The sequence below is a fragment of the Amblyomma americanum genome, chromosome 1, assembly GCF_052857255.1.
Source record: "Amblyomma americanum isolate KBUSLIRL-KWMA chromosome 1, ASM5285725v1, whole genome shotgun sequence".
In the NCBI taxonomy this organism is placed as follows: Eukaryota; Metazoa; Arthropoda; class Arachnida; order Ixodida; family Ixodidae; genus Amblyomma; species Amblyomma americanum.
Window position 1 is genome coordinate 76,682,951 of NC_135497.1, and position 27,574 is coordinate 76,710,524.

At 46.9% G+C, this 27,574-nt stretch overlaps 1 protein-coding gene and 1 long non-coding RNA gene across 3 annotated transcripts in view; one reads left to right on the forward strand and one right to left on the reverse strand.

The window, feature by feature from the left end:
* The window catches only part of LOC144113074 (Kv channel-interacting protein 4-like), a 507,008-nt gene that overhangs the window by 212,590 nt on the left and 266,844 nt on the right, over nucleotides 1-27,574 (reverse strand). For both annotated transcript variants that reach the window (XM_077645978.1, XM_077645980.1), the window contains one exon: nucleotides 25,207-25,284. In XM_077645978.1, the coding sequence (XP_077502104.1) occupies nucleotides 25,207-25,284 (78 nt within the window). The remainder of the gene's footprint in view (nucleotides 1-25,206; nucleotides 25,285-27,574) is intronic.
* The window catches only part of LOC144113075 (uncharacterized), a 48,455-nt gene continuing 34,336 nt past the window's right edge, over nucleotides 13,456-27,574 (forward strand). The window contains exon 1 of the long non-coding RNA XR_013310606.1: nucleotides 13,456-13,534. This is a non-coding gene — a long non-coding RNA (uncharacterized LOC144113075). The remainder of the gene's footprint in view (nucleotides 13,535-27,574) is intronic.

The window sequence follows — 27,574 nt, forward strand, 5'->3', positions numbered from 1 at the left end:
TCTCATTTAAGAAAGCAGCGAGATTCCATATTGCAAGACTTAATGCAGTGACTAGTCTACGGCACTTTTTAAGACCAATGTGGAAGACTGGGCGAGTTGGTAGGTAGTCATTCTCGTGTCGTCGGTTCTTCTCTTGGTCCCTGTCCTGTGTGCGCTGTTTTTTCTAGAATGACTTTTTAAGAAATTACTTGCGGAAAAGAATTCCCAGAGGTAAGACGCAAATATTAAAGGAAAAATTGATTACCCTCTTGGTTCCAATGCAGACTTAAATCTTGCCTGTTTAACGCTGTTATCAGGGTGTTTTTCTTAGGTATTTTTTCTCATCGTCCCCTGCACTCTAAATGTTTCTCTCTGCAGTTAATTTTTGCTACATATCTTTTATGACCTGCGCTGATTGGTGTTCTTCATAAAGTGCAGTTTTAGCGTTTAGCTTGTATGAAACCTAAAGAACGCGGTTAAACGTACCAGTGGGCCAGTTTGGCGCCCGGAAGTGCCAGTGTGGCTAACTGTCGCTCAAGATCTTACCGTACTTTGCCATGTTGTACGCGGACCGATACGCCCAACACGTCAGTGATACCAAATGAATTAAAGGAGAGAGAAACTTTGGCGGGATTAAAATGCGGTGAAAGGTAAAATTAATGAAGGTATTGGTGACTGCATAACAAAAGAAAAAAACATTATTTTCCATTCGCGATATAAACGTTGGCTAAGTTACGTTCGACATTTCAGGCACAAAAATGACGATGCCTTCATCTTCGGCTAGTGTATCACTAGAAAGGTTGTATAGCGAGCAATCTACATTGCAAAAGGGAAGGAGTACGTCAAGAGAGCAGTCAGTCGAAGCCGGTAGGTTGGCATGGCAGCATGATTATAAGCACAAGATGGACGCCATTTCCAATCCAATCAATGGGAGTTGTGTTCTGTAGAAAATCAAAGAAAGAAAAAGAAAGAAAGAAGGAAGGAAAGAAGGAAGAAATAAAGAAAAAAGAAAGAAAGTAAGTAGGAAGAAAGAAATGAAGAACAAAAGAAAGGAAGAAAGAAAGAAGAGAAAGGGAAGAAGAAAAGAACGAAAGAAGGAAAGAAAGGAAGGAAGAAAGGAAGAAATAAAGAAAGGAAGAAAGAACGAGAGAAAGAAAGAAAGAAAGAAAGAAAGAAAGAAAGAAAGAAAGAAAGAAAGAAAGAAAGAAAAAAAGAAAGAAAGTTAGTGAGTGAGTGCCATGGCCACGCGACTCAAAACAAACAAACTTACTACCACAAGTTTTAAACGGAAATGTCTTAACTTTCAAGCCGTACTGCAGGCATTGTCCTGATTCCTCTTGGGACATTTTGCTACCCGTTTCAATTCAGATGAATAAACATGCTTAGGTTTAATCTGCAACAAATTCTGTTATCCGGCTCAAGAACCTCAATACAAAGAAATAAAATTCAATAAAACTTTCATTGGCGGTACTATTTTCTTTACGGGCACAAAAACCAAACAAGAAATAATGCGTGTACTAAGAATTTGTTGAAACTATCAGGCTATCGTAGAGAAGAATACACTAGTAAAATAGCTAATGAAAACAGAGCTATGCTGCGCTAACATTTCGTCGAAATGCCAACATCGCATCACAAACTCACACTTTCCATCTTTAAACCTTTCTCAACAAGTAACGCTGCAACTACAAGAATGCCTCCAAAATTTTTTCCGCCAATATTCGCCTCGAGGTTCTGGTTCACACAAAGTGAACTACATTCGTGATTCATGATGACGCACATTTTCTCTGCTTTTCCCTGGAATTTTTTTTCCAAACTTGAGGCAATACTTCAGGCCTGAATACAATGCAACGAAGCAAGAAAGGGACACAAACCTAGTCCCTCTTCCCCAACAAGTCAAAGTGTACAAACAGAGAAAATCGGGCCGCTACCTTGAGCTAAAGATGCACCTGGCATAAAACATTGGGTGCTCTCCAGGGCCCAAGGTGCAAGCAGCGGCGTTTCTCTTCTCTTAAAAACTACATTTCAACATAAGGTTTATAAAAGCTGGCAGGTAGCATGTAGCAAGTTAAAAGGACACTGAGAAGAAATTGAAGTTGGCTTGCATCGATAGAATACCAGCTCCTAACCAGAAAACCACCACTCTTACTGTAAACAAAGCTCTTGTGAGGTAGATAACAGCAAGAACTAAAATACAGGTATCGCCGCCACAGGCCAATCTCGGAAGTAGAAGCGCGATGAAGAAATAACTGAAAAACAGCACGAATCTCTGAGCCTGACATACGTGCATGAATATTACGAGTTTGGATATTGAAGTGGATAAGTTATGTCTGAAGCCACTAGTGCGCTTTTACTACGCGAGGAAGATGAAAAAACTACAACCTGGATGTTGGAAGCCAAAGAAAACCTGTCATTGGCGGCGCAACAGGCGGCTAGCTGAATTTCGGTATGTTTTGATGATTATTTCGTTTTTGACGCGCTTCGAATCACAAGTGTGGGGCAGCAGAGGAACTCCAAGTGCCCCTCTAAGGACTCCTCAGTCGAAATTCGTGCCACGGCACGCATTTGCGACGAGAAAACAGCTGTGTCGACCTAATGTTGCACGAACCTCCACGTCAGCAAATGCGCCGCGGGGCGTGTTAAGCTTTCTCAACCTACCAAGACGTTGCGCTGCATTACCAGCGTTACGAGGACTGTTGAAATATGTCCGTACATAGCAGTCTCTGCTCATCAGTCGCGACGGTGGCTCGGCGGTGACAGGTGCCGCACCAGTAACTTGGCTTGCTGCCTACGCTGCCGACTCCTCGGCGCTCGGACGTTCCCCCCAGACCTGCCGCCTCAGCCCTCAAAACCAACGCCACGCTTTGCGGGGTTGAGGTCGCTGAAGTGCAGGCCGCAATTCTTTGAGAGAACTTCGTTGTCGGGATCCGGAACGGGATCTATCGCAACGCTGGTGCAAACGTAAACGAAGCGACGGTATACCGACAGGTGATAGAGGCCGTCCTCGTCCGGCCGGCGGTAGTTTTCATTTCGGTTGCTGATAGGCTGCACCGCCCACAGCTAGCAATCACGGAGTCCACGTTTACGTGAGTTTAGGTAACTTTTAGGGTATTTCTTCATCAGAGAGTCCTAAGCTTGAATCAGAGCGGCAGTAAAATGTTTCCCGGTACTAATGTTGACAACTTGGGGTTATTTCATATTATTTATTTTATTTAGTCATTTTTCCTTAAAAGGGCCCTTCGTCATGCTACATTTGATACAAAACTTCTTGCTTACGTCACTTTTGTTCGTCCAGTCTAATAATACGCTAACATAGCTTGGTTCCCCCACACTAAAACAACGTTAAAACACTCGAAATGGTTCAAAGGAAAACCATGAGTTTTATCTTTAACTGCTATGGACACATGCATTCAGCCACAGATCTTTTACGCACACACACGCTATCCAGCCGTGCCAAATTACACCGTCTAAAGTTTATGTTTTACTGCTTAATAATGCATTAAAGATGTCTCCCACAGACTTTGTTCGTATAAACACTACAAGAGGAACACGTCCCAAGCATGCACCCACCTTTCAAGAATATTTCTGTAACAGTAATACTTTCCGATATTCTTTTTTTCCACAAGTTGTCCGAGATTGGAATCGTTTACATCCATCAGTCACAACCCAGCGCACCATAGACAAATTTATTACCCTCGCTGAGAGCTCTGTGCTTACATTCCTCTCACCATAACCTTTTTTTCATAATTTTTTCATAATTTTTTTGGTTCATAATCTTGTAACTGGCTCCCTGGATATGCGGACGCCTCATTCGTGATTTGACACATGTGGCGGCGCTGATAGAGAGATCAGGCTTGAATGTATTAGCGCTCAGAGCGTTGTGGCTGATGCGGCACTGTACCAATAGCTAGGCCGCAGCGTTCATTTCGTGATCAATCTCTCGCGATCAACCATTAACTGCATGCCACCTCCCAGAGTGGCAGAGAGGGCGCGCTGCCTATCCAGTGTGCGGAACGCAATCAAAGCCCGCTTTTGCAGTTGGACACCAACACCACGCACATAATAATAATAATTGGTTTTTGGGGAAAGGAAATGGCGCAGTATCGGTCTCATATATCGTTGGACACCTGAAGCGCGCCGTAAGGGAAGGGATAAGGGAGGGAGTGAAAGAAGAAAGGAAGAAATAGGTGCCATAGTGGGGGGCTCCGGAATAATTTCGACTACTTGGGCATCTTTAACGTGCACTGACATCGCACAGCACACAGGCGCCTTAGCATTTTGCCTTCATAAAAACGCAGCCACCGCGGTCGGGTTCGAATCCAGGAACTCCCGATCAGTAGCCGAGCACCCTAGCCACTGAGCCACCGCGGCGGGTAACGCCACGTACATGAAAGGGAGATTGAGGTCTCCACTGACCTACGGAGCCGGTTGTACGCCTTTACTTTCGTGAAAATGAACGGCCTTTGCAAAGTTGTCACCGCCAATGAACTCTATGAACGCCGTCGGCTCACTTGTTTTGATTGGTTTTTGAGGAAAGGAAACGGCACAGAAACTGTCTCACACATCTCGGTGGACACCAGAACCGCGCCATAGAGGAAGAAAAAAGGAGAGAGGGAAAGAAGAAAGAGAAAGGTGAAAATTGAAAGTTGGATTTTGAGGAAAGGTGCGGCGCTTCGCAGCGGCGGAACACCTGTGGCTCGGTGCTGCTAGTGGCGCATGCGCACTAGTGACTACGGAGCGAGAGAGAGAGAGAGAGAAATATCCGCGGCGAGGCGCGCGTTGTGACCTCATGTGAACACGGGCGCCTTAGCGTTTCGCCTCCATTAAAACGCAGCCGCCGCGGTCGGGTTCGAACCCGGGAACACCGGATCAGCCCCGCCGCGGTGGCTCAGTGGTCAGGGCGCTTGACTACTGATCCGGAGTTCCCGGGTTCGAACCCGACCGCGGTGGCTGCGTTTTTATGGAGGCAAAACGGTAAGGCGCCCGTGTGCTGTGCGATGTCAGTGCACGTTAAAGATCCCCAGGTGGTCGAAATTATTCCGGAGCCCTCCACTACGGCACCTCTCTCTTCCTTTCTTCTTTCACTCCCTCCTTTATCCCTTCCCTTACGGCGCGGTTCAGGTGTCCAACGATATATGAGACAGATACTGCGCCATTTCCTTTCCCCCCCAAAACCAATTATAATATATAATAACACCGGATCAGTAGCCGAGCGCCCTAACCACTGAGCCACCGCGACGAGTCCGCCATGGCGAAATCGCAAGTTCGCGGCCAGTAAAGCTTTCGCTTTAAAACGTGACCAACGTGACCATTCCGAAACCGTGTCCTGGGCAATTACGAAGCTATCTTGGCTACACGGCCGTTGGACTGTTTTATAGAAGCGTTTTGTGTGTCTCTTATTATGTCTGCGTCCGTGTCTGTGCGCTGTTTTAAGAAGGAAGAACGTCTTGACGATGTGAGCAAACAATACGCGCTTCGCAGCTCCGAACATGCGTTCGTGTGTAGTGTATTTCAAGAAAATAAAACTATGATGCAAAAACAAAAAGTCTTACGATGGTTCAGAGAGCAGCTACGGAGGTCATGTCAAAGTTTAAGGCAGGATATCATCCTCCAGGAACACGAAAAGTACTCAGAATACGCACCGAGTCTAACTCAAGTAGTCCGCGTGCTGCCAGAGGCGAAAAACGAGCGCATTGCTATGCCGATGCGGGCAGCTTTCTGACTGGTGGGCGGAACTTTCGGCCTGCCCGAGAAAATCGTACGCCGGACTGAGTCCGCGAGTAGTCTCGGACTGTCCGGGACTGCAAATGGAATGTGCCCACAGTAACAGTACTAACAGTACGTAGGCTTAACATTGGCGGCGCAGTTGATATGGCAACGAGCGACGCACAAACGCGTGCCCGTTAGGTCTGGCACGAGCCATCATGCTGGCTACCTGGGTCGTGTGTCGTCATCCAGCAAGGAGCACACATTTTCTCGGTATTTATCAGGAATTTTTAGCGCGCTCCGCCATCACTGCGCGCTCTTTCAGTAAGGAATCGTGACTTGTGATGCTTTAGTTGAATGCTCAATTGCATGAGAACTTTCTGCAGAATTGGCTTGGAAAACTTTGAGTTATGGCTAAGAACAACTGGTGCTTTATGTTAGTCTTTCCAGCTAGACTTTGCAGGCAAAGCTTGCGTTAGACGGCTTCGCGGCTGGTTGCCGCAGCAGTCTTGCAGCGCCTTCTTGATTATAGAACTATATTGCCGTGAATCTTTGCAATGTTAGCCTGTTTACGTTAGTATCGAAGGGCTCCAATACTAAGAATTAGTCGATATCCGTGGTGTATGCCGTCCCAAAGTGGGGCGCCGCAAAAATAAAAAGAAAGTTCGTTAAAGTGAAAATGTCTGAATATGCGCTAGTCGGTGTGCGTCCTGTATGGCCATAGAGAAACATACTTACGTAATTATGTTTCTCTATGGTTTGCCGTCCATGAGTGGGGCGCCGCGAAAAGAAACGTAGCTTATATTTAAATAACTTGGCGGCGGTGAGTACGTTCCGCGCTCGCGATAAGATGCCGTTACTATAAGATGTTCGTCAACTAATGAGCGTTGCGGCCTATTGCTGCAGTTACTAGACGAAATCCTCCGTCGGCTGTAGACAGGAGGTGTCTGCGTGAACATTCAAACGTTGGTAGTATGTTAAAAACGTAAATGCAAAAGTTGATTAAGCAAATATGTAATGATAGAAACGCATGCTTAAGCTTCGTCTTCAAGAGTGGGGCGCGTCAGCGTGTTACAGCGTTGCCAAGGGGTCCACGGGACGCCATCGCCCGTTTGGCGCGATGCCTTGCCCGTCGCACAATTTAAGCAAATGAAATGACGCCTGCCTTGCATATCTCGGTGGACCTCCGAACCGCGCTGTAAGGGAAGGAAAATGAAAATTGCTTTTAAGGGAAGGAAATGACGCCTATCTCACATATCTCGGTGGACACCCTAACCGCGCCGTAAGGGAAAGAATATTACCGACGCGCGGTGCCAACTACTACGACGCCCACGGCTTTTCGACCGAACGAGGTGTATACGCTGTCGCGTAAAAAAGCGAAAAGAAATACAAAATTGCAGAAAAAAAGAATAATGGAAGGAGAAAGGGGACACGGAAATGCGAAAAGAGTCAAGAAAAGGAGACTTAAGTAAAATAATATATAAAAATGGTTTTTGGGGAAAGGAAATGGCGCAGTATATATCGTTGGACACCTGAACCGCGCCGTAAAGGAAGGGAGAAAGGAGGGAGTGAAAGAAGAAAGGAAGAAAGAGGTGCCGTAGTGGAGGGCTGACATCGCACAGCACCCGAGCGCCTTAGCGTTGATGGAGGCGAAACGCTAAGGCATTCGAGTGCTGTAGGGCAATTCTTATTAACAGTTTGATGCAAGACATGAAGTGCACTGCTGCCGTTGATATAATAATAATAATTGGTTTTTGGGGGAAAGGAAATGGCGCAGTATCTGTCTCATATATCGTTGGACACCTGAACCGCGCCGTAAGGGAAGGGATAAAGGAGGGAGTGAAAGAAAAAAGGAAGAAGAGGTGCCGTAGTGGAGGGCTCCGGAATAATTTCCGCCAAAAATGATTTTCTTGCAGCCAGGCTAAAATAAAACAACTAGAGTGCCAACTCAGCCTTAAAATGTTGTAGCGCTGACTGCGAAAGCATGAAGTAACGTATGCGGCACAGAACCGATATATCAGCGGTGCACTGGTAATAGCATATTCGCATAGTTGCATAGTTGCCGTAGACGCAATCGGAATTTAAGCGTAGGTTTGGCATCGATTATTTTCGTACGCCAGCACGCGTTCTAGCGGCGTTGGAGTTCTTGTTCTGAACCGCATACACCTACGAGACCATCATGTTGCCTACACTGATCTCTACTAGGTGGCTGGATGCCGCATTCCCGCTTTCCGAAGTGAGCTCAAGTGAAGCCACCGGAAGTTCGGTGTCTGCTGTGAGTTTCAATGCAAAAAGTCGCGTCTTTCGCCCTTCCGTTCTCAGTTTTTCGCGTTGTTCTCGTGTAACGTCTACTGCAATATCAAAGTATTAAGCGAGCTCAACGCGAGAAATGTCTGCATTGTTTGGGGAACCCTGTAATTTCAGAGAAACCGAAGAAAACAGGCATGAAGGTCTCACTATGCCGCGGCAAAGGGGTAATGAAATCTAAAGTCTGACGAAAACTCGTCTGGTCGGGAAGAAGATTCATGAATGAAGTAAAAGGAACGCCGACCAAAAGGTTGTTTAAAACGAAGACGTTTCGGCTTCCATACGGAAGCCTTGATCACTGGGCCGAAAGCCCAAAGCACAAAGCTTAAGTACGTCGCAGTAATCGCCCCAAGCATCTTGCGTACGTAGGCGGGAGATTGCCTGCGTTGTGGTTAAGGGTTTTGTCTGTAGTTTGGATTATCAGCATCTATATCGGTCACAACCGCAAACCTTACCATGGAAGCAATAGAAGCTCGCGCACTGGCTACCTTCTAACCGCGCCTAAAGTTTTTTTGTGCGTTACGTCGACGATTGTTTCTGTATTATCAAAAAGAATGCGTTAGGTCCTTTCACAGATCACATCAATAGCATGGAAAATTTCATTCATTTCTCTGTAGAGGAGAGGCTGCACGCCGTCTTCCTTTTCTGGACGTTTTGGTGGAACGCCGTGGAAACCGCCTTTCTTTCAAAGTTTATAGAAAAGAAACCCACACAGGCTGGTATCTTCATTTTAATTCTGTCCACCCGGTTTGCCACAAACGCTCCGTCGTGGCTTCCCTCGTCCGACGTGCCAAAAACATCTGCCCAAGGCCAGAAGATCGGGCTGCTGACCTACGCCAAGTGCGCCGAGAATTGAGTGAATGCGGCTACCCCAAGCACTTCGTGGATTCTGTTCTTCAACGGTCTTCACGCCCATCAGAACCAGTTGGTCCTCCTTGCCGAGCCCGAGCCGCTATCCCATATGTGCCGGGCGTGAGCGAGTCTTTGGCTCGCGTTCTGCGCACTTACGGTGTGCACGTCGCTCACGTTCCTGCGTGCAAGCTGAGGCATGAGCTGGTGGCCGCCAAAGACAAGATAAAGGAAGAGAAGTTTCCCGGCGTCATCTATAAGATTCCCTGCGCAGACTGCGACTACTGCTATATCGGCGAGAGCGGGAATTTCGAAAGGCGATTGAGGGACCACAAGGACGACGTCAGGAACAAAAAGATTGCATCTAATGCACTTGCGGAACACGTGGAAGCCGCGACGCACAATATAGCTTGGGAAGAAGCATCAGTCATCGCAAGAGAAAAGAATTGGCTGTCACGTCGATATCTGGAATCCCTGATAATCCAAACTACAGACAAAACCCTTAACCACAACGCAGGCAATCTCCCGCCTACGTACGCAAGATGCTTGGGGCGATTACTGCGACGTACTTAAGCTTTGTGCTTTGGGCTTTCGGCCCAGTGATCAAGGCTTCCGTATGGAAGCCGAAACGTCTTCGTTTTAAACAACAACCTTTTGGTCGGCGTTCCTTTTACTTCATTCATGAATCAGGCAAAGGGGTACATGCATTGAACACTATTTTCTGATATGGTTTCTCTCTTTCGAGCGTAATTAGGACAAGTAGTGGAATGACGATGAGTCTAGGTCGTCTAGGGATCTTTAACGTGCACTGACCTAGGGATCTTTAACGTGCACTGACATCGCACAGCACACGGGCGCCTTAACATTTTGCCTCCATAAAAACGCTACGGGCACGCGTTTGAGCATCGCTCGTTGCCATAGCAACTGCGATGCCAGTGTTAAGCCTACGTACTGTTAGTACTGTTACTGTGGGCACATTCGATTTGCAGTCCCGGACAGTCAGAGACTACTCGCGGACTCAGTCCGGCGTACGATTTTAGTTTAATATATAGATAAGTTTATATATATAGATATATAAGTTAAAGATATTAAACTTATTTCTGTAATATGGCGGAGTGCTTGGCTTGAAGCACTCTGGCACGGGTCGGCCCGGTATTGCACTGCCTCCGGGATCGGCCCGAGGCATATTAGTGCGCGCCTTTTCTTTCTACCTTTGATCTCCTATCCTTCAAAGCTCCTACTTTCAGCACGCGGCAGCGAGCGTGGTTCAACTTGAGCCAGTAGGCAGGCCCGTGCAGTTTCCATTTTTTTTCTCCTTTCAGCAACAGCAGCAGCGGCCGCGTTTGTATGGAGGCGAAGTCCAATAGACGCCCGTGTGCTGTACGATGTCAGTGCACGTTAAATATCCCCAAGTGGTCGAAATTGATACGGAGCCCTCCACTGCGGTGCCGCTTTCTCTCGCCCTTCTAACAGTACCGCCACCAACCATTCCCTCATGGCGCGGTTGAGACGTCCACCGGATCATCAGATAATTATTTGTTGCGCATTTACTTTCTACAAAAGTAGACTTCGTTTTACGCACACGGCATTCGCCTGGTTGGCATGAGGTACGCGGGATTGGCGGAGGAAGCTGAGCGCACGCCCGCCACGGCAGTGTGAATTTTTCACTAGCTTTGCGTGTGTTACCGGCGGATGCCCTATCTAGAAGCGGCGCCTGCTGTAAGAATCTACACAACACGGGATCACAGTTCGTACGCAAAACAGATGGAAAAATGCAAAAAAGGTGGCATGCTTGATCATCCACGTGTACTCGCCAGCATCGTCACTTACTCCGCGCGCGCGCGCGCGCGCGCGTGTGTGCGTGTGCGTGTGCGTGTGCGTGTGCGTGTGCGTGTGTGTGTGTGTGTGTGTGTGTGTGTGTGTGTGTGTGTGCGCGTGCGCGCGCGCGTGTGTGTGTGCGCGCGCGTGTGTGCGTGTGTGTGCGTCTGTGTGTGCGTGTGCGTGCGCGTGTGCGTGCGCGTGCGCGTGCGCGCGTGCGTGTGTGCGCGTGCGTGTGTGCGTGCGTGCGTGTGCGTGTGCGTGTGTGCGTGTGTGTGTGTGTGTCCATTATTAGTGTCCTGATTGTTTTGGCTATGGTATAAATCTGTGTAGAATTTCTCGGCCGCTTTAACCACATTGCTCTCCTTGGCTCTTAGTACATCTGATTTTTGCCTGTGCCCAGTTTCCTCTTTGACCACTTTTAGACTGCCATTTTTTAGAACGTGCTCAATCCTTTCCATAGTATACTTAATTATATCGGTTACCTTACGCTTATTGATCAGTTTTGACGGTTCTGCCAGCAGTAGTTTATCTATGGGGTTAAAGGTTTGCTTGCCTTTGCGTTTTTTAACCATATGTTTCGTCTCGTGAGCGTTACCAGTATTCTAAAGTCGTTGTCCACTGTTAAAGTGGAATGCGTGTTCTGTAGCGAGAACCTGAATTCGTCTACCTTTTCTCTTACCGAAAACTCGTTGATCGGCTTATTCCTAACAAGCTTATTCTGTTCGCTCTTCAAATCTAGGCTACGAGACCTTACCACTAAAGGGTCAATATATCACATTGCCGAGCACATCCCCATCCCGCAAGATACGAGGAAGCGCAATATGTGAAGTCTATTTCATTTTTAGCCTTTCCATTCGCGCTCTTCCACGCGCACTACCGGCTCTCCCGTTCGCGGAAGAAGGTATTTATGATCCGTAAATTATTTTGTTCTGCGAACTCTACTAATAATAACCTCCTGATATTCCTAGAACCTATGCTGTATTCCTCCACTGCAGGTGTCTTTTGCCTGCTGTACCTAAGTGTGTATAAAGACATAAATTAACAAGATAGTATTTGCGTGGACGCCTTGTGGGCCCGTTCACGCTTACTATTTTCGCAGTCTCTGAAATAAACGACTGCTCTCCTAGGTTCCGCGGTACACACGCCAGTCCTGAGGGATCCCACCACGCGCATGTATGCTGCGGAGACTTTTCATTGGTTAACGCGTTAAACCATCTGTCTCAGTTTCTCCTTGCTTAACTTACTCATACCATTAGTGAGCAAAAAAAAAAACTTCATGACTGAGTGTTTTTGATTATCGGCGGCGAAACCGCTCGGAGCAGCCAAAAATAAAAGAAATTGCGTGCTTACAGAGACAAAACAGAAGAAGACAATCCTAAAAAAGTAAATAAACAAAAGAGAGAGGAAAAAGGCAGCGCACCAGGCCTTTGTAGCGAAGGCGGGAAATGCAGCCGGCAAACGCCCGATTGATGGTAACGCTGCGAGCGGCGCCCATTTTCACACCTGGACGGCAACGAATGCCGTTCGCCCAGGAGACCAGCGCGCAGCTAGCGTCCTACGCCAAGAACGGCGCAGGTAAGCGGCCGCGACGCCGCTCTGCTAGGCCGACCAAGGCCCGTTCCCTTCGACCACCCTGCCTACCACTCTTTTTCTTGCCATAGGTTTTATAAGTTCTCTAGCCTGGAATGGCAAATCAAAAAGCAAATTGTCAGAGGCGAGAAGTGAGTCTCTGGAAAAAAATCGGGAGGGATGGGAAGGAGGGCGATGCAGCCGAACGGTGCTCAGGTGCGCACCTTAGCACAAGGAAAATGCTCACAATTTCACCAGCGCTGCGACTAGGAACAAGAACAGAGAAGGAAGACAAGGACAAGCGCTTGTCCTTGTCTTCCTTCTCTGTTCTTGTTCCTAGTCGCAGCGCTGGTGAAATTGTGAATATGTACCAACTAGCTCAAACCACCATTTTGCTAAAGGAAAATGCCTCGAAAGAGGCGAAGGCAAAACATAAAAAAATAGGGAAGAACTCGGAGCACTGGTTCACTTGCTAGCTGTCCTTTACCTCGGGTACACTTTTTTTTCCAGTCCTTCATTCCTTTCGCATGGAATTCCATGCACGGCCGAGCACGTCGAAAGGAGTAATGTCACTTGGTCAAGCGTTGTTCTTTAAGAAGATAAAGAATTAGGCAACGACAAGAGCGAACGAGAAAACCAGGAAGGAAAAAACCAACTCCATAATAAATTCGTCTCGTAGAGAACAGCTCCTCTCTCTCCCGGCAGAAGAAGAAAAGAAGAAAGAGGAAGCAATGATCTGCAATTGCGCGAAACCGAAACAAAAAGGCCCGAACAGTACAGTGGTAAGTACACTTTCTATGGTTGGAAACTGCAGGCCGCGTGCACGCATCCGCTCGTCCGTGGCGATTCGTAAACAGAGCGGAATGAGGCCGAAGTCAGCCCAGACGCACTGGCACGGGAGAGGCTATTTTTTTCCCTCCCACCTGCCTCTCTTCCCCGTCTGTTTCCTTTTTTTTGCATTTGAGCACAGGTGCGCGTTTATTTTTTCATTCATTCGCCAATACTTGCGAAACAGCGCAGTCTATGCGCCATAAGAATGTTAAGCTCGATAGGAACGTGAGGGGGAGGGGCAGGGGATGAATCGGAAGGGATGAAAAATGGGAGCAGGAAAGTGCGCAGCAAAACCAAGCCAGCACTCTCTGGTCCGGTCACGTTTCCCGCTACTGGCGTTGCGCAAGCGTTTAAAAGCCGCGCTAGCCCGCATCTGGGCTGCCTGCGGTGGTATGTAAGTGCCTTTTGCTTTCCTTCTAGCTACGCCCCAAAGAGTAAACGACAGATTACTGGTCAAGAGCACTCGCGCAACAATGTAAGCCTACAAGACTTATATAATATATTGTAGCTACTATAACGTCGCGGTACCGAGCCCCTCGCACTGGTGAGCGCGAGCTTGGAACGCTGTGCTCTGGCGAGCGCAAGCATCGAGCGCAGAGATCTGGAATATTGTAAACAGTTGGGACGCTTCGCTCCTCAGCCGAAGGCCTAGCCGCACCGCGCCGGTGCCCGCCGTCGAGTGCATAAATGTGGCCGCCGCTTCACGACAATTTATTTGTAAAGTGGATCTTCGTCACAAAAGAGATTCACTTGTTGATTCTCTCGCTGTGAAACGTAATATAGAGGCTGGGGAACAGAGCGAAGTATGGATAATTGGATAAAAAATATTTTTTTTTTCAAGCAGGGCCGTTCCACGCAAGCAGCTCACGAGGACGACGCACTGCATCGGATAAGGACGGCTATCTTCCTAATTTCCAGCAAGATACCCCTTGTGCAACAAGTTACGAGCCGGTCTTTGGTCTCCCCAGAAGAAAATCGGTCAGCCAAAATCGGTCTACCCTCAACGTTATTCTCAGCCTTGCTAAATAGTCGCCAGCTCTTTTGGGGTGCATGAGACCTACTTTTATTTAGAGACAGGGTTAATTGGAGAGACATGGGAGAGGCCTTTGCCCTGCAATGGGCATGTCAGGCTGATGATGAAGCCTACTGCATTACACTACGTTTGCGTACTTTCCTTTACTTCCACCTTCGCCTGCCTTACATTTCCTCTTACAAAACGAATTTCTCCCGATCTCGAAGATGCGTCATTCGTTGAAAAGGTCTGGTGGCTTGCTTCTGAAATGGCGCTCGAAATGGCGGCAGGTGGCCCTTTCGCGATAGAGAGAGAAAGGTGCTTGATGTAGCTGGGACGTGCTGTTGCTTAAGCATTTCGTATCTGTCTTGCGCTCCAAGGCACTGCTGTCATCTGACATCTCCTTCACAATGAGACTGCTTAAGACCAGACGTAAATCAGTTCGAAAGCAGGTCCATCCTGGGGACCCTTTGCACAGGCATGCCTACAAGGCCCCACTTCCAGTACCAATTATAAGTCTTGCTGAAAAAGAAACAGCAGACAAGCTAGAATGCAAATATATAATGTTTTATTTCCTATATTATGCTTCTCCAATTGTAGTCGAGTCTAAAGTAAATGTCCAGATCTTCAACACGTGGAGTTCCACAGTCCACCATGACTTAGAATCAATGATTTCATGGTTTTGAGCTCGTTGACTTGCCCTCGTGCCTCTCCTGTGCCCTGATTTATATCTTACAATTAAGGTTGAGCAAAGTTGTGCTTGAGTTTTACTTTTGCTCCCCGAAATGCATTTTGCCTATCAAGAATCTTCGCGCTAATTCATATGGACCTCCTTCACCCCGCGACGTCACGAAGATGCGGTGGCGCTGATGTTAGCAGCGACTTTCGCATGGTAGGCAAAACAGGTTCCGCTTGCCCGTGCCTACCGCAGCTGCCGCAGCTACCGGCGGCTGCTTCAAGCCTGTGCACTGCAGAAGCAGCATGTATTGACCAGCTGCGTCACTGCTGGATCCGCGTAGTAGCATAAAAAATATTAATTTAGCCTCGATAGGTTTCTCGCGCATAAATGCCGCATTCGGAAACTGGCTAACAGGCATTGGGCCACGGTAGTAAAGCGCGAAGTCTGGGAGTCGATAGGCACTGACACTCAATGCACTTAATAGCATGCAAGTTACTGCGTTCATTCACCTGAACTTCAGGATAGTAGGCTGATAATTGCTCAAGGAAAAAAAAAAGACATATGCAGCTGCACACGTACTTATCACCTTGAGCCGGAGTGCACGGGGCGCCGACAGGTTCACTCGCCCCCAAGGAATGCGTTTTTTTGTTAATAGCACAGCATGTTTTAATGGCGCGTTTTATGACATTTATATTTACTTGAAACTGTTTCTTGATATGACGACGTAATTATTTCATTCGAGTAGAAAGAAGTCTGGTAAGTTGTGTCAATCTTGCGCGGTCGCGTTGGTGTGCTTAGAATAGCGTACCTTAAGTGTGCTAAACGCCATATGCTTTTTCATTGCATCATGCATGTGTCAAGTTTCATGAGGTAGTACATCATGATCACGAAGCTTGTTTGGAACGAAGCAGCCGCAGGCGTGCTACTAACAGACACGTGGCGAGATTGAGAGGGGACGCGGCAATGAAAAGTGTTTTCGTTATTCATGCATGCGATATGTAACTAAACTTGGTGCAAATATGAAATTCCTACGCTAGTTTCAGTAATTCCTTTTATTTATAGCTATACCTGGTGCAGTTCTGGGTAATTATAATTAACACCGTCGTCAAGTCCCCCCAAGGTCTCAAAAAATTGACTAGATAGTGCGCAGTTTTTTCATGCCAGAATGTACATAAAGCCCTGTTCTGTACGATGACGCGATTAGTTCTTTTTCTATATGATCAGTACTTATGCATGCATAGTTACATGAAAACGTTTCTTACAAGAAATAACTAACACAGTACTGCACGTGTAGGGAAAAAAATCGAGAGATTTATTACGCTCCTCAACGTCTCAGGAATAGTTTGCGATAAATGGAATCATTTGATTTTCATGCGAATTAAGAAGGTGAGTGATCCAGTCGCAGAAAATGTGAGAGGTCACAAAACGAACCTTAAAGTTTATTCCCTCGTTTATGGCATCTTCGCTTTCGCTTTGATCAAAGAAATTACCTCACAATTTTTCACGACCACACTTCTAAAAAGCGTAATTTATAAATTTGTACTCAATATTTTGCTATAATTTTTCGTCACGAAACTAGACTTCAGGGCTAGGAAAGAAAATAATTCTAGAAATCAAAAATTTCCACCAAATCGACCAGGTTAAGAAGAGGACAAGTCGGCCTGGCTGGTGTGTGGTCATGCGGCTAAAAACAGCGCTAAGCGAGACAGGAGATCAGGGACACGACGCTGTCACTACTTCTCGCACAGCGCGACACATACGTATGTCAGCAGACGATGAGCGCATGTCTGCTCCGACGAAACAAGGCCAGCACTTCTCCTCACTATTGTCCCGAAGTAAAATCATTCCGGCTAGTGCAGAGTGCCAAAACTTGTTTTATTCAATGCCTAGCGCATAAATAAACGGCAGGAACGCTTTCTACATGTTTACTACTAAACATATATACAATACAGTGGCAAACTATTTCTCTTTATAGGCCGCACGTGGCCAACGCGAGCTCGTGTACTTCAACAAATGACTAAGTTGGAAGCATCGACCATTGCTATGATTCGCAGAAACTGGAAACGCGCCTACAAGCCTTGAAAACCCGCGCTCAACACCTATCCGCGACGCCACTCCCCGACCTTTTGTCTACCACGAGCTCGCTAGCAACTGCAGCGCCACCCCGTTTGTTTACAAACATGGAGGAGGTCCATAAGCTCAGAAACAATCACTGGGTAAAGGTTGTGGGGACCTGCCCTGCAGCCCCCTGAGTTTGCTTTCCCGCGAGGCACCGTGCAGCGGCGGTCTCACCTCGAGGCTGAGCGCATTCCCTTGTGAGTTACCTTAATTGGCAAGAGAGGGCGCCAGCATCGCTGCGCGGAGACTGCCAAAGCCCGCGCGCGGGGGAGGGGGCAGGGGGGCTTTTGGGCTGGGATCGTCGACGCTGGCGGACGTGTCGCTCGCGGCTCCGCTCTTCGCCGGCGGGGCGTGGAAGCGACGGGGAGACAGGCTCCCGTACTCGTCCCGTCCGGCCTTCGGAGCACCCCTTGCCCTAGCGCGCGCGAACGTTCGCTCGGAACCTTGCTGGTGAGTCGGACGACCTCGATTCATTAGCGTACCTTGTTGCTAGCTGGCGTTATTGTTGCTGTAGCAATAAATGCCTGTTTGTGTCAGCCAATGTGTCGTTCCTTTGTTCCCCCAGAGCAAGGCCCGCCGTGGTCGGCGAGCGCTCGGTAGCGTACGCGACCACGGGGTGGGGTCCGGGCGGCTTTGAACCGTGTCAGCCGCGATTGAGTGGGGAGAACGTACTTATCTCCCCATTCAACCCCACAAGGTTTACGAGATTAGAGACTTACTTCTTCGTTGAGATACTGCCTCACACTCCTTTTGTGTTACTAAGTTGCGCGTACAAACATACGTCACCAGTAAGAGGAGGCGGTAGGCGTCCTGCTCTGAAGAGTCTGCAGCGAAATGAGGAAGATCTGAACGTTGACACCGGCATCAAAAAGAATTGCAGTAAAGATTCTCTCGAGCTGCACAAACATCATCTATGCTGACTACCAAACCAATGCACATTCAGCAGGTTATGTTCCTATAGTTTCCTGTTCACTTCTGCCGTGTTTTCTCGTTAATTTCAAATAATTCACTATTGAAAAATGTGTACAGGTTTGAATAGGAGACAAATAGGATTATGGCACATTTATTTTAATATTATAGGATGAAGCTTCCAAAGCAATTCAGTCTTTGAGTCTTTGAGTGACTCTTTAGTGGAGGGCTCCGTATAACTACCATTACCCGTGGCTAATTACCGTGCACTTACATCACACAGTGCATGCTAGTCGTGGGTTCGAACCCGCCCACTACGGTACCACTTCGATGGGGAAAAAATGTGAAAATTCCGTGTACTGTGCATTGTTAGTGCCCGTTAAGAACCCCAGGTGGTCGAAATTATCCGGAGCCCTCCACTACGGCGTCCCTCATAGACTGAGCCGCTTTGGGACCTCCATCCTATAAATCCAAACCAAATGTGCCATAATCCTAATTGCTGACCCGTTCAAACCTATATACATTTTTCAGTAGGAAAGTCACGCGTTATTTTGCCGCGCCGTTTTCAAAGCTATTCACGCATCCTTTCTTATGCATCCTTAAGGCAGCAGACACATCGGTCGCCGTCGTTTTTATGACTATGATTCTATGACCTCCGTCAGCTGTTCATGCCAGGTGACTTGAGCGCGGCATGCAGTTTCCCAAGAAAGTTGTGCACGGTTCCACTGACTGCGACCATTTGTTGATGTCACTGCGATTTCGGGTGCCTCATGGAAAAACCGCCAAACGTTTAGAGACATTTTATCTTGACATGCAAGCCATTCGTCCAATGGCTAGTCTGCATCGTTGTTTCCTAACAATTTGATTAAATTGCTGTCTTTATTTCTATTTTGAAGATGCTTGCTTTTGCTTTGTGGTACACATTTCTCGCTATCTAATGTATTCATATATGCGAATGCTGTATATATAGTATGGTGTTTGTACATGACGTAGTAAGCGGCAGTTAGACCACTCGGCTGTTGAGGAATGTTCAAAATAAATTATCTGCGTATCTCTCATACGGATATGACTTTCGGTATTCTATTAGTTATAGTGCCTCTTATGCCACATCTGTCATGTAATTGGGTTCTCTGGCAGAACAAGCTGCTCAAGCACATTTAACCAAGAAATCTTTTCAGAAATTCCCCGCAAAAATAGATAACGAATAAGTAAATGAACTAATCTCATTGCCGAACATGCCCAGAAAGCTGGGGCACGACGCAGTGAATGACGTGACCGGCAATATTATATAATAGTAATAACAATGTGCTCAACCCAAAGCAAAATTGATTTAAGAAAGGATTATCAACGACGACACAGTTAACAGCAACACTACATGTCATTCTAACCATAATAATTGATAACCGTTGTGGAGCTCGACTTAATATTTGTAGATTTATCAAAAGCTTTTGGCCGCGTGTCTCATACCAAGCTATTTCACAAAAATTCACAGCTATCTCGGGAACTGCAACGCCACTAGATGGTTGAGCTTGTGTCATGCATACAGTCCTCAATTTGTCTGCTGTGAAAACTACTCTTTAAACATGGGCGACGTATTTTCCGGGATGTCCAAGGGAGAGCACTCGCATCGAACCTTTTTCTGTTGTATATCAGTGACATAACACGCAATCTCGGCGCAACCTTTCGGATTTTTGGAGACGATTGTATCGTATGCAAAGAAGTCAGTATCTGGGAATATAAATCTGCACTGCAGAACGACCTTACAACTACTGATAACCGGTATCAAATCGGGCAAATGTCTCTTAACCTTGAAAAACCTGCCTTCATGCCAGTAACCAGAAAGCAAACTCCACTTGCTACTCCTTACAGAATGCAGCGCTCAGCATTAAAGTAAGTCAGTGATTGCAGGTGCCTAGGGGTGAAAATTTTGTCAGATTTGAAATGATATAAACATGCATCTTTTGTAGACGCAGAGCTCGTTCTGCACTTCATTCGTTAAAATGAGCAATCATATCAGCTTCAACAGACACAAAAATACTAGCATATGCTTCAATAGTTCGCCTTATACTAGGATAAAGCATCGCAGCCTGGTTTCCATATACGAAACACTGTACAGAAAAGTTGCACAGTGTGCAGCGTGAGTAACGAGATTTCTTTGTAACAAATACAGACGTGACATCTCTCCAACCGACCTTTTGCATCAGGCTAGGCTTGCAACTACAAGCACTCACGCCGAGTTCATGTAACACAAGTTTGTGTTCCTTATTTTGAATGGTGCCTTTAAAATAGATCCTAGTCACTTTTTATATTTAACAACTTCACGCATTGCTTGGAACAAGCGTTCTAGGCATTTAAATCAGTATCGGTTCAATAACGATGCACGCAGGTATTCGCTTTTTTCATAAGTAGTTATTGAATGAAACGCCCTGCCTTACGATTTAGTAAACAACACTTCGATTTCTTCATTTCTTTGTAAGTGATAATATTTTTATCATCTTTAATGCCATTTATTATATTGACAGCACTGGCTTGTTTGTTAATCACTTCCCCTAAAATTTGCAAGATAGCATCAGTCTTTATTTCCTTGTTTCGTTTCATTACTACATTCACCTGGTGTTCGATGCTTTGGATAACTGTTGAATATTCATGATTTCTATTTCGTTTTCTCTTTCATCAACTTAGTTTCTGTGTAATGCTATGCCCCAACCGGTCACAGCCTCAGTTCACACTAGCAGTATATTATGAATGAATGAATGATTGATTGAATGAATGAATGAATGAATGAATGAATGAATGAATGAATGAATGAATGAATGAATGAATGAATGAATGAATGAATGAATGAATGAATGAATGAATGAATGAATGTGCACTCCGGATAGTATAGACGTCGACCATTTCGTGCTAGAATTTCCAAGGGGCTGTACTGCGGCCCACTGTCAAAATGTAATTCAGGGCCTCATTTAGAGCATTTATCAAAGCACGTACGGTAGCTTTGCACCGCTTGCACCGTTCAAGTGATTGCAGCGTTTGCCCAAACGACGCTTTAACGACCTGGCGAGATGTTCTCACCGGGAGTTCCCGCTCTATAGTTTAGCTAAGTTGTGGGTATGTGCCGACCACTGCTTCACCGGCGGCATTCTTGACTGTGAGCATCTTCCCCTGCACTTCGCCGCACGAAGCAACTGCTTTGCAGGGCTCGCTTCGCATCAGAGTGGTCGCCTCAAGTTTTTATGACGTCGTACGCGAGCTCTGCGACGCATGTAACGAGCTTGCCGTAATGTTTGTAGTGCCGGCAAAACCTGCCCAAACCATTTCTTTCACTGTCGTTGCTACAAGCGCTGTAGGTGGGGGAGAATCGCTGCATTCACTGTCAAATCTGCACCACTGAGAGCGCCTGTCTGCTGCTCTTTAAACATGTTCTTGTATTTACGCCTGGTGAAAAAAAAGAGCTATAAAAAAGGAGTAATTCCTCATTAGCATCCACTCAAGCCCAGCCACAAGGCTCCAGAGGAATGCTGTACAGCTTCCACAGAAACTACGTAGTTGAAGAAAAATTCGCCCTGCTCTTGGGTTCGAACCTAGGACCACCGCCTGTCTGGGGCAGTCGCCCTACCAACTAAGCTAACTAGGACGACTAGAAACTTCTACTGCAACTGTTAGTCGTCCTGGTTAGCCTAATTTTTAGAGTGGCTGCCCCGGGAAGATGGTGGTCCCGAGTTGGAACCACTGAGAAGGAGGAAGTTTTCTTCAACTTCGAAGTTTCCGTGGAAGCTGTATGGCTTTCCTCTGCAGCCGTATGGCTGCGCTTGGGTGGATGCTAATCAGTAATTTCTCTCTTACTACAAATCTACTCCACCGTGGCGGATTTCTCTAAAATATTTGACGCATAACAGAGCTGTACCTGCTGTACACAATGTCGCAGCAGCGTGCGTTCAATTTTTGGCATTTCCTCAGTGGTTTCTGAGGCTTCCGAAAAGCTTCATCTCAGGAAGTGAACCCCAAGACCTCTAGCAGTGGTTTCGTCTCGGGTGTCAGGATTTATGAACTGTGCCGGCTTGTGCTCACAGATGCACATATGTTGTAACAGCGCCTTGAACGAGCACTATAGTGACAAACATAATCCACCAGAACACCAAATGATGCCGCTAACTCTACCTCGGTGCACGCAGACGCGACCTTGAAGAATTGATGTAGAAGTTGTAGGCAACCAACGGTCGTAGCTATGAGGCGTGAGCTTTCCCCATGGATTAACAGCACCAGAGAACATGTGCAATATGAACGAACTCCTGCGCGCTCACAATCAGGTTGCTTCAGCAGTTAAGCAACTCGGTTCGCCTCATCACTACAAACATGGTTGTCTGATGAAAACTGCAGCTTAGCAGGCAGGCAATGGGGCAGACAGACATGCAGCGTTGCTGCGGAAAAAGAAAATATCGTAAAGTTAGAATTACGAGCAAATAATTTATTATTTGATGCCATTCGCCAGCGTCAGGCTGCGGCATTAGGCGAACAACTGATTTCCCGCGCTGCCGCCGCCAGTCATATACTGATTACCCCGAAGCACAAGCGCTATTTTTGTACAGAGATTTCATGAAACGATAAATCAAAGCGAGGAGTACAGTGTAGATCCACGGATTCTTTCTCGCACGCCTAAATAAATAAACCGTAGCCTGTCTACAAAAACCTCGTAGCCGCTTTGGAAGAGACAAATCTTCATCCATCATTATTAATTTTTGTCATCTGTCTTCATACTAGGTGATAGCTCTGCTCTATCTTATTTGTCGCAATTACGCAAGAAATAAGGGTGCCGTTCATGTCATGGAAAAGCAGATTCTTGTTTTTTCTTGTTTACAATAACCGCGGGGAAATCACGGCACACCTACAGAGTGATTAAAATTAATGCTAGAAAACACAGCCGCCATAGCAAGTGCGTGCGTGAAGGCTGCGTTTTACTGCGCGGCTTATGTGATCGAGGATGGAAGCGGGTTGCGAGAAGCCTCAAGAAGATAAAAGCGGACCGGCAGACTTCGGCGCGTCTACCGTGACTTAAAACGAAAGAGAACACGAAAAAAAAGCAAATAAGCAAGAGGACTAAGTAACAGCAGATTTAAACGTGAAAGAAAAAAGAACAAAGACCTTCGCACAGCCTCTTCAACTAAATCTAGAAAGATTAAACTTTCGAAGGGCTAAATCCTGGACGGATCTTTTGTGCTTGGGGGGAAAGGCGACAAGAGATTGCCCCGATGATCCACTTTCAGCGAAGGGCCACGGAAGCCTTACAGGATATCCATAAAAAATCAGAGAGGAGAAGTTAAGCAAGCACATATGGATATAAAGGTGTTTGCGAGATAAAGACATTTTGATGGGCTGCTTGGACAAAAAGGTCTAATGTCACGTTCCAACCCTGCTGAACACGAAGCAGTTGTTTGTAGAATTGCTGGCCTCAATCTCACGCTGGACTAAGACAGAGCAGTGTGGTTTTCGTGTAATAAGTCAGTTAAACGCTATTCGTAGCGATGCGTTCATGCAGATTTGCGATCTTCCTTTAAAATACGAGACTCGCCTACCAGAAAAAATCTTTTATGCTTCCAATTTTTTTGTATGACCATGTAAAACTAACAACTACTATAATTCCCATGTTCGTCTAGCAAGCCGGAGCAGTGCTCCCTTACGGTCGGCTTCACATCTTTGCGCCCATTAATGGTATCCTACCCTGTCTCTGCAAATCTAAAACTACTTGCATCCACCGATATTTCATACAGATCTTTCAGGAGAACGACATGACAGCAGAAATGACTTGCGAACAAAAAGTAAAAAAAAAACAGCACTTGCAGATGTGAGGACATTTTGCGAAGATTTCAGTTATAATGATTGCAGCTTTGCTTACGTCGTCACTAAAGCATTCCTCAATAAAGATGAATTCAAAGCAAGTGTAGCAGGTCCTTTCCTGAGCTATATCTTGCGATGCCCTTTTCTGCATGTGCGTGTAACACGCCGTTATGCAACAAGCGATAGCTTTCGAAGAAACAAGATCTGGACGTCAAGTTCTTCTTGCTTCTCCTGCATTGCAAACAGGCCAATGCGTCTGCTTCTTGGGAACCCACACACTGTAGTTGCGTAAGCAGATTAATAGAGACATTTCTACAAAACATCCTGGCATAAATGACAACCATATACCCAGGCAAAGCTATGGCCATAAGGAACAGTTGTAATGAAACAAATAATGCACTATTACGCTAAGGTGAAATCTAAATGTGAAGGACAAGTGGACGTGTGTAGCGACAACGAACAGTCGCGAGTACAAAAAAAATTAGCACAAGGACATCACCGGAGCGGAGAAAATCGCACCGCGCGGCTGGCGCGGCGCTCTGCTTTGCGAACACACCTGGCATTTTTTTATGGGCGTATTCATAACCGCAGCGCCGAGCGTGTATATCTGTCGCACCGGTGGCACGTCACTAGTGCTAATCTTTTTTCTTCGCCACTGTACAGACGAAAGGAAGGACTGAAACAGGCAATAAGCAGGAAAGTCGAGACGAGAAAAAGAGGATTAAATGCTTCAGTTTTTGTTCAATCACAAACACTGGTAGAATGGCACAAAAATACTGCATGCAACGCTGGTGAAGGAAAAAAACAACACACACACTCACAAACAAAAACTATCTGCTCCGATATGTCAGTGATATGACGTTCTGTCACATCTCGTTGGCAAATAAACTTCTTCAAAACAAGACGAATGTCAGAGACTCGTGCAACCCAGGCGCTACAGTTTTTTGTTGGCTGCTTTATTCAGACTCTGCCGCAGAAAATTTTCGTTTTTTTTTTCTGCGCATGTACCGCGAGCTGTCTATGCCGTCGGCACACACTGAATTTTTTTTTTCTCCACGATTCAGGCTCAGCAATGAATTCAGTCGAACGTTAATGCCTCCCTTGCCAGTTACACTGCTCTATCTTCGTGTGATTTCATGGCACTTTCGGTTTCGACGAGTTGTCATGACCAAATACGCCATATATCTACGGCTGTTGGAAATTGAGTTTGTACAGCGCAGAAGCAGGCGCAATTAGCACGGCCAGGAGATTGTCCCGGAAGGCATTATCGCGCCAGCGCAGGGGGTGAAAAACAAGGAAGACCACAACTGGACTCTGTGGGAGGGGAGAGCGGCGCCAGCCAGTGTAAGGGGCGATAAAAAAGAAAAGAGAAGGAGGGGAAGGGGCAGCATCCTTTCACGACAACTGTGTCTGTGCACCTCATTACGCACCGTTGCGAGTTCTCGCGAGGCACAATGAATAACGAGCCGAGGGAAGACTGCTTTGTCTGGAGCAGGCTGACGGAGTGCAAACTTAAGACGGCTAATGATGCTGGGCGCACGCGCCAAGCGGCGTCCCATACGGAGGGAAGGGGGCGCGGCGGACAAAGTGTTCTTACCTAATGAGGAGAACAGGGATCCGTAGCTGCTTTTTCTTCGTTTCTTGGTCTGCCGCACTTTCTTGAACACGTGCCCAACTGTAAGAGAGAGAGGCAAGAAAAAGGCACTCGGTGAACCTCCCGCTGGCACTTCAGTACGACATTATGCGAGGCACTTCGACGTGCAGAAAAAAAATCGCGGTCAACTATCAGTTCCAAGTGTCCCCTGTTTGATTAAACCATACGGAAGCTGCTGGCCGCGAAGAAAAAAGTGATTCGATTTGCCGGTTCCATCGCTCCCTCTTGAACAGGCCTCCGCGATGGCTGAGTGGTTATGGCGCTCGGCTGCGGACCCGAAAGACTCGGGTTCGATCCCGGCCACGGCGGTCGAATTTAGATGGAGGCGAAATTATTGAGGCCCGTGTACTGTGCGATGCCAGCGCACGTTAAAGAACCCCAGGTGGTCGAAATTTCTGGGGCCCTTCACTACGGCGTCCCTCATAGCCTGAGTCTTTGGGTCGTTAAAACCCCATAAACATCTTCACCAGGAAAGGATTAGGCCCCAAAGCGTGGGCTCAGCAAGTCAAGTAACATCAAGCTTATGTCTCAAGCCACCCCAATGCTCAAGACAACGATCTGCTAATTTAGTGAAGTCTGTAATACATTTTACTTTGAGAACCTAATAAGTGAGTAATGCCATACACGATTTTCTCAGAACGAATTCACAGTGACTGCTTTACACCAGCGACGGAAGAGAAGTCCTATTGCTTAAACACTAGGAAAGGAGGTACACAAACGCTGTGCAGGTATGAAGCGTGGAACATGCGCAGCTGCCTTTGTAATCCCATCTTTTAAAGAATCTTGTGTCACCCGACTCGAAAGGGTCGTTTCCTCGACAGTTTGCGATGGCATCGCCATTGATACGGCCTTTAGGAAACTCAAAGCTTGTCATGTGCAACCCGGCGTGCCACTTTCAGGCAGCAAGCCAGCGCTCCGGGCACTGCAGAAAGGGATTCCCCGTAACACGTGTTGTGAGCGTTTCCCGAGTACAGTGAAACAAGTTCGTGGCCTTAGTTTCAGTGCTGGTTTGCAGTCGCTACTCTCACATCTCAGGGCTTAATATTAATGAAGCAGTGGATGAATTTGCTCGTGAGGCCCTCATTCTCCGGCCAGTGATGAAAGCACCAAAAGATAGTCGGCATCTCTCAATACAAACGGTTGATACTCCTGGACTCCACTCCAACAATTGTGAGTGACCAAGGGCCTATTCGAATGGGTCTTACTCTTATCAGCACGGGGTCAGCCTGAACTCAGGCATGACGCCTTAAGCTAGGGCAAGCTTGTGCCTTAGTTATGCCCACTTTGCAGATCCTATGGCGACGTGGCGCGTTATTTGTTGTTTTTTCTTCAAAACTAACTTAAGGGCGCCCGGTTCCTTTTGTTAGAGTGAGGCCTAAAGCTGCACCACACGGTGCCGTGGGCGACATAGTGTTCGCACGGGGACACTATAGGCACCTCGAAGGGAGTCTGCTTGTCTCCTCCATCTGTTCATTCGCGCCGCCGACCTCCTGGCCGAGGGATGAGCTCTTTTGCTTTGTGCTGCGAGAGTTGGTGGGAGGTCGTGTCGCGTATATCACTGGCTGCTGCGCATGTCCTGGCCCACTCGCGTTTCATCTATTCGCCAACTTCGTTTTGCGCGATTAAGTAAAGATGCCATGAAGAAGCGATGCGCCTTCTCGACTTCGGACCTCCCTTTCTTGTTGCATGTGGAGTGCGGGTGGAGTAATAGCTGGCATTCTGCAAAGCCTAATACCACCTGTGCTTAAAGCGCTTGTCCTCTTCTGATGCATAACATATGTCGAGATTACGCTTTAAAAATAGTCGTGGCATATTAAACAGGCATCGCATTTTTAAAAGATTTGACGGGCATTGGATTTCTACGGTCACTCCCTAAATGCAAAAACACGAAGAGACCATGCGAAACTGAAGGACAATGAGTGTATATTTTCGATTCAGGATTCAGAGATTGTTTTGGAAAGTAAGGCATTTCCTGCGAAAACAATACATGCTCTTGACAGTCAAGAATAAGTTTGGTTTGGTTTATGGGGGTTTAACGTCCCTAAAGCGACTCAGGCTATGAGAGACGCTGGAGTGGAGCGCTCCGGAAATTTCGACCACCTGGGGTTCTTTAACGTGCACTGACATCGCACAGCACACGGGCCTCCAGAATTTCGCCTCCATCTAAATTCGACCGCCGCGGCCGGGATCTAACCCGCGTCTTTCGGGCCAGCAGCCGAGTGCCGTAACCACTCAGCCACCGCGGCGGCTCAGTGAAGTCAAGAATAAGCCCGTGTAAGAAAGTGTTTTAATCATTTCCTCGCTTCCGCGT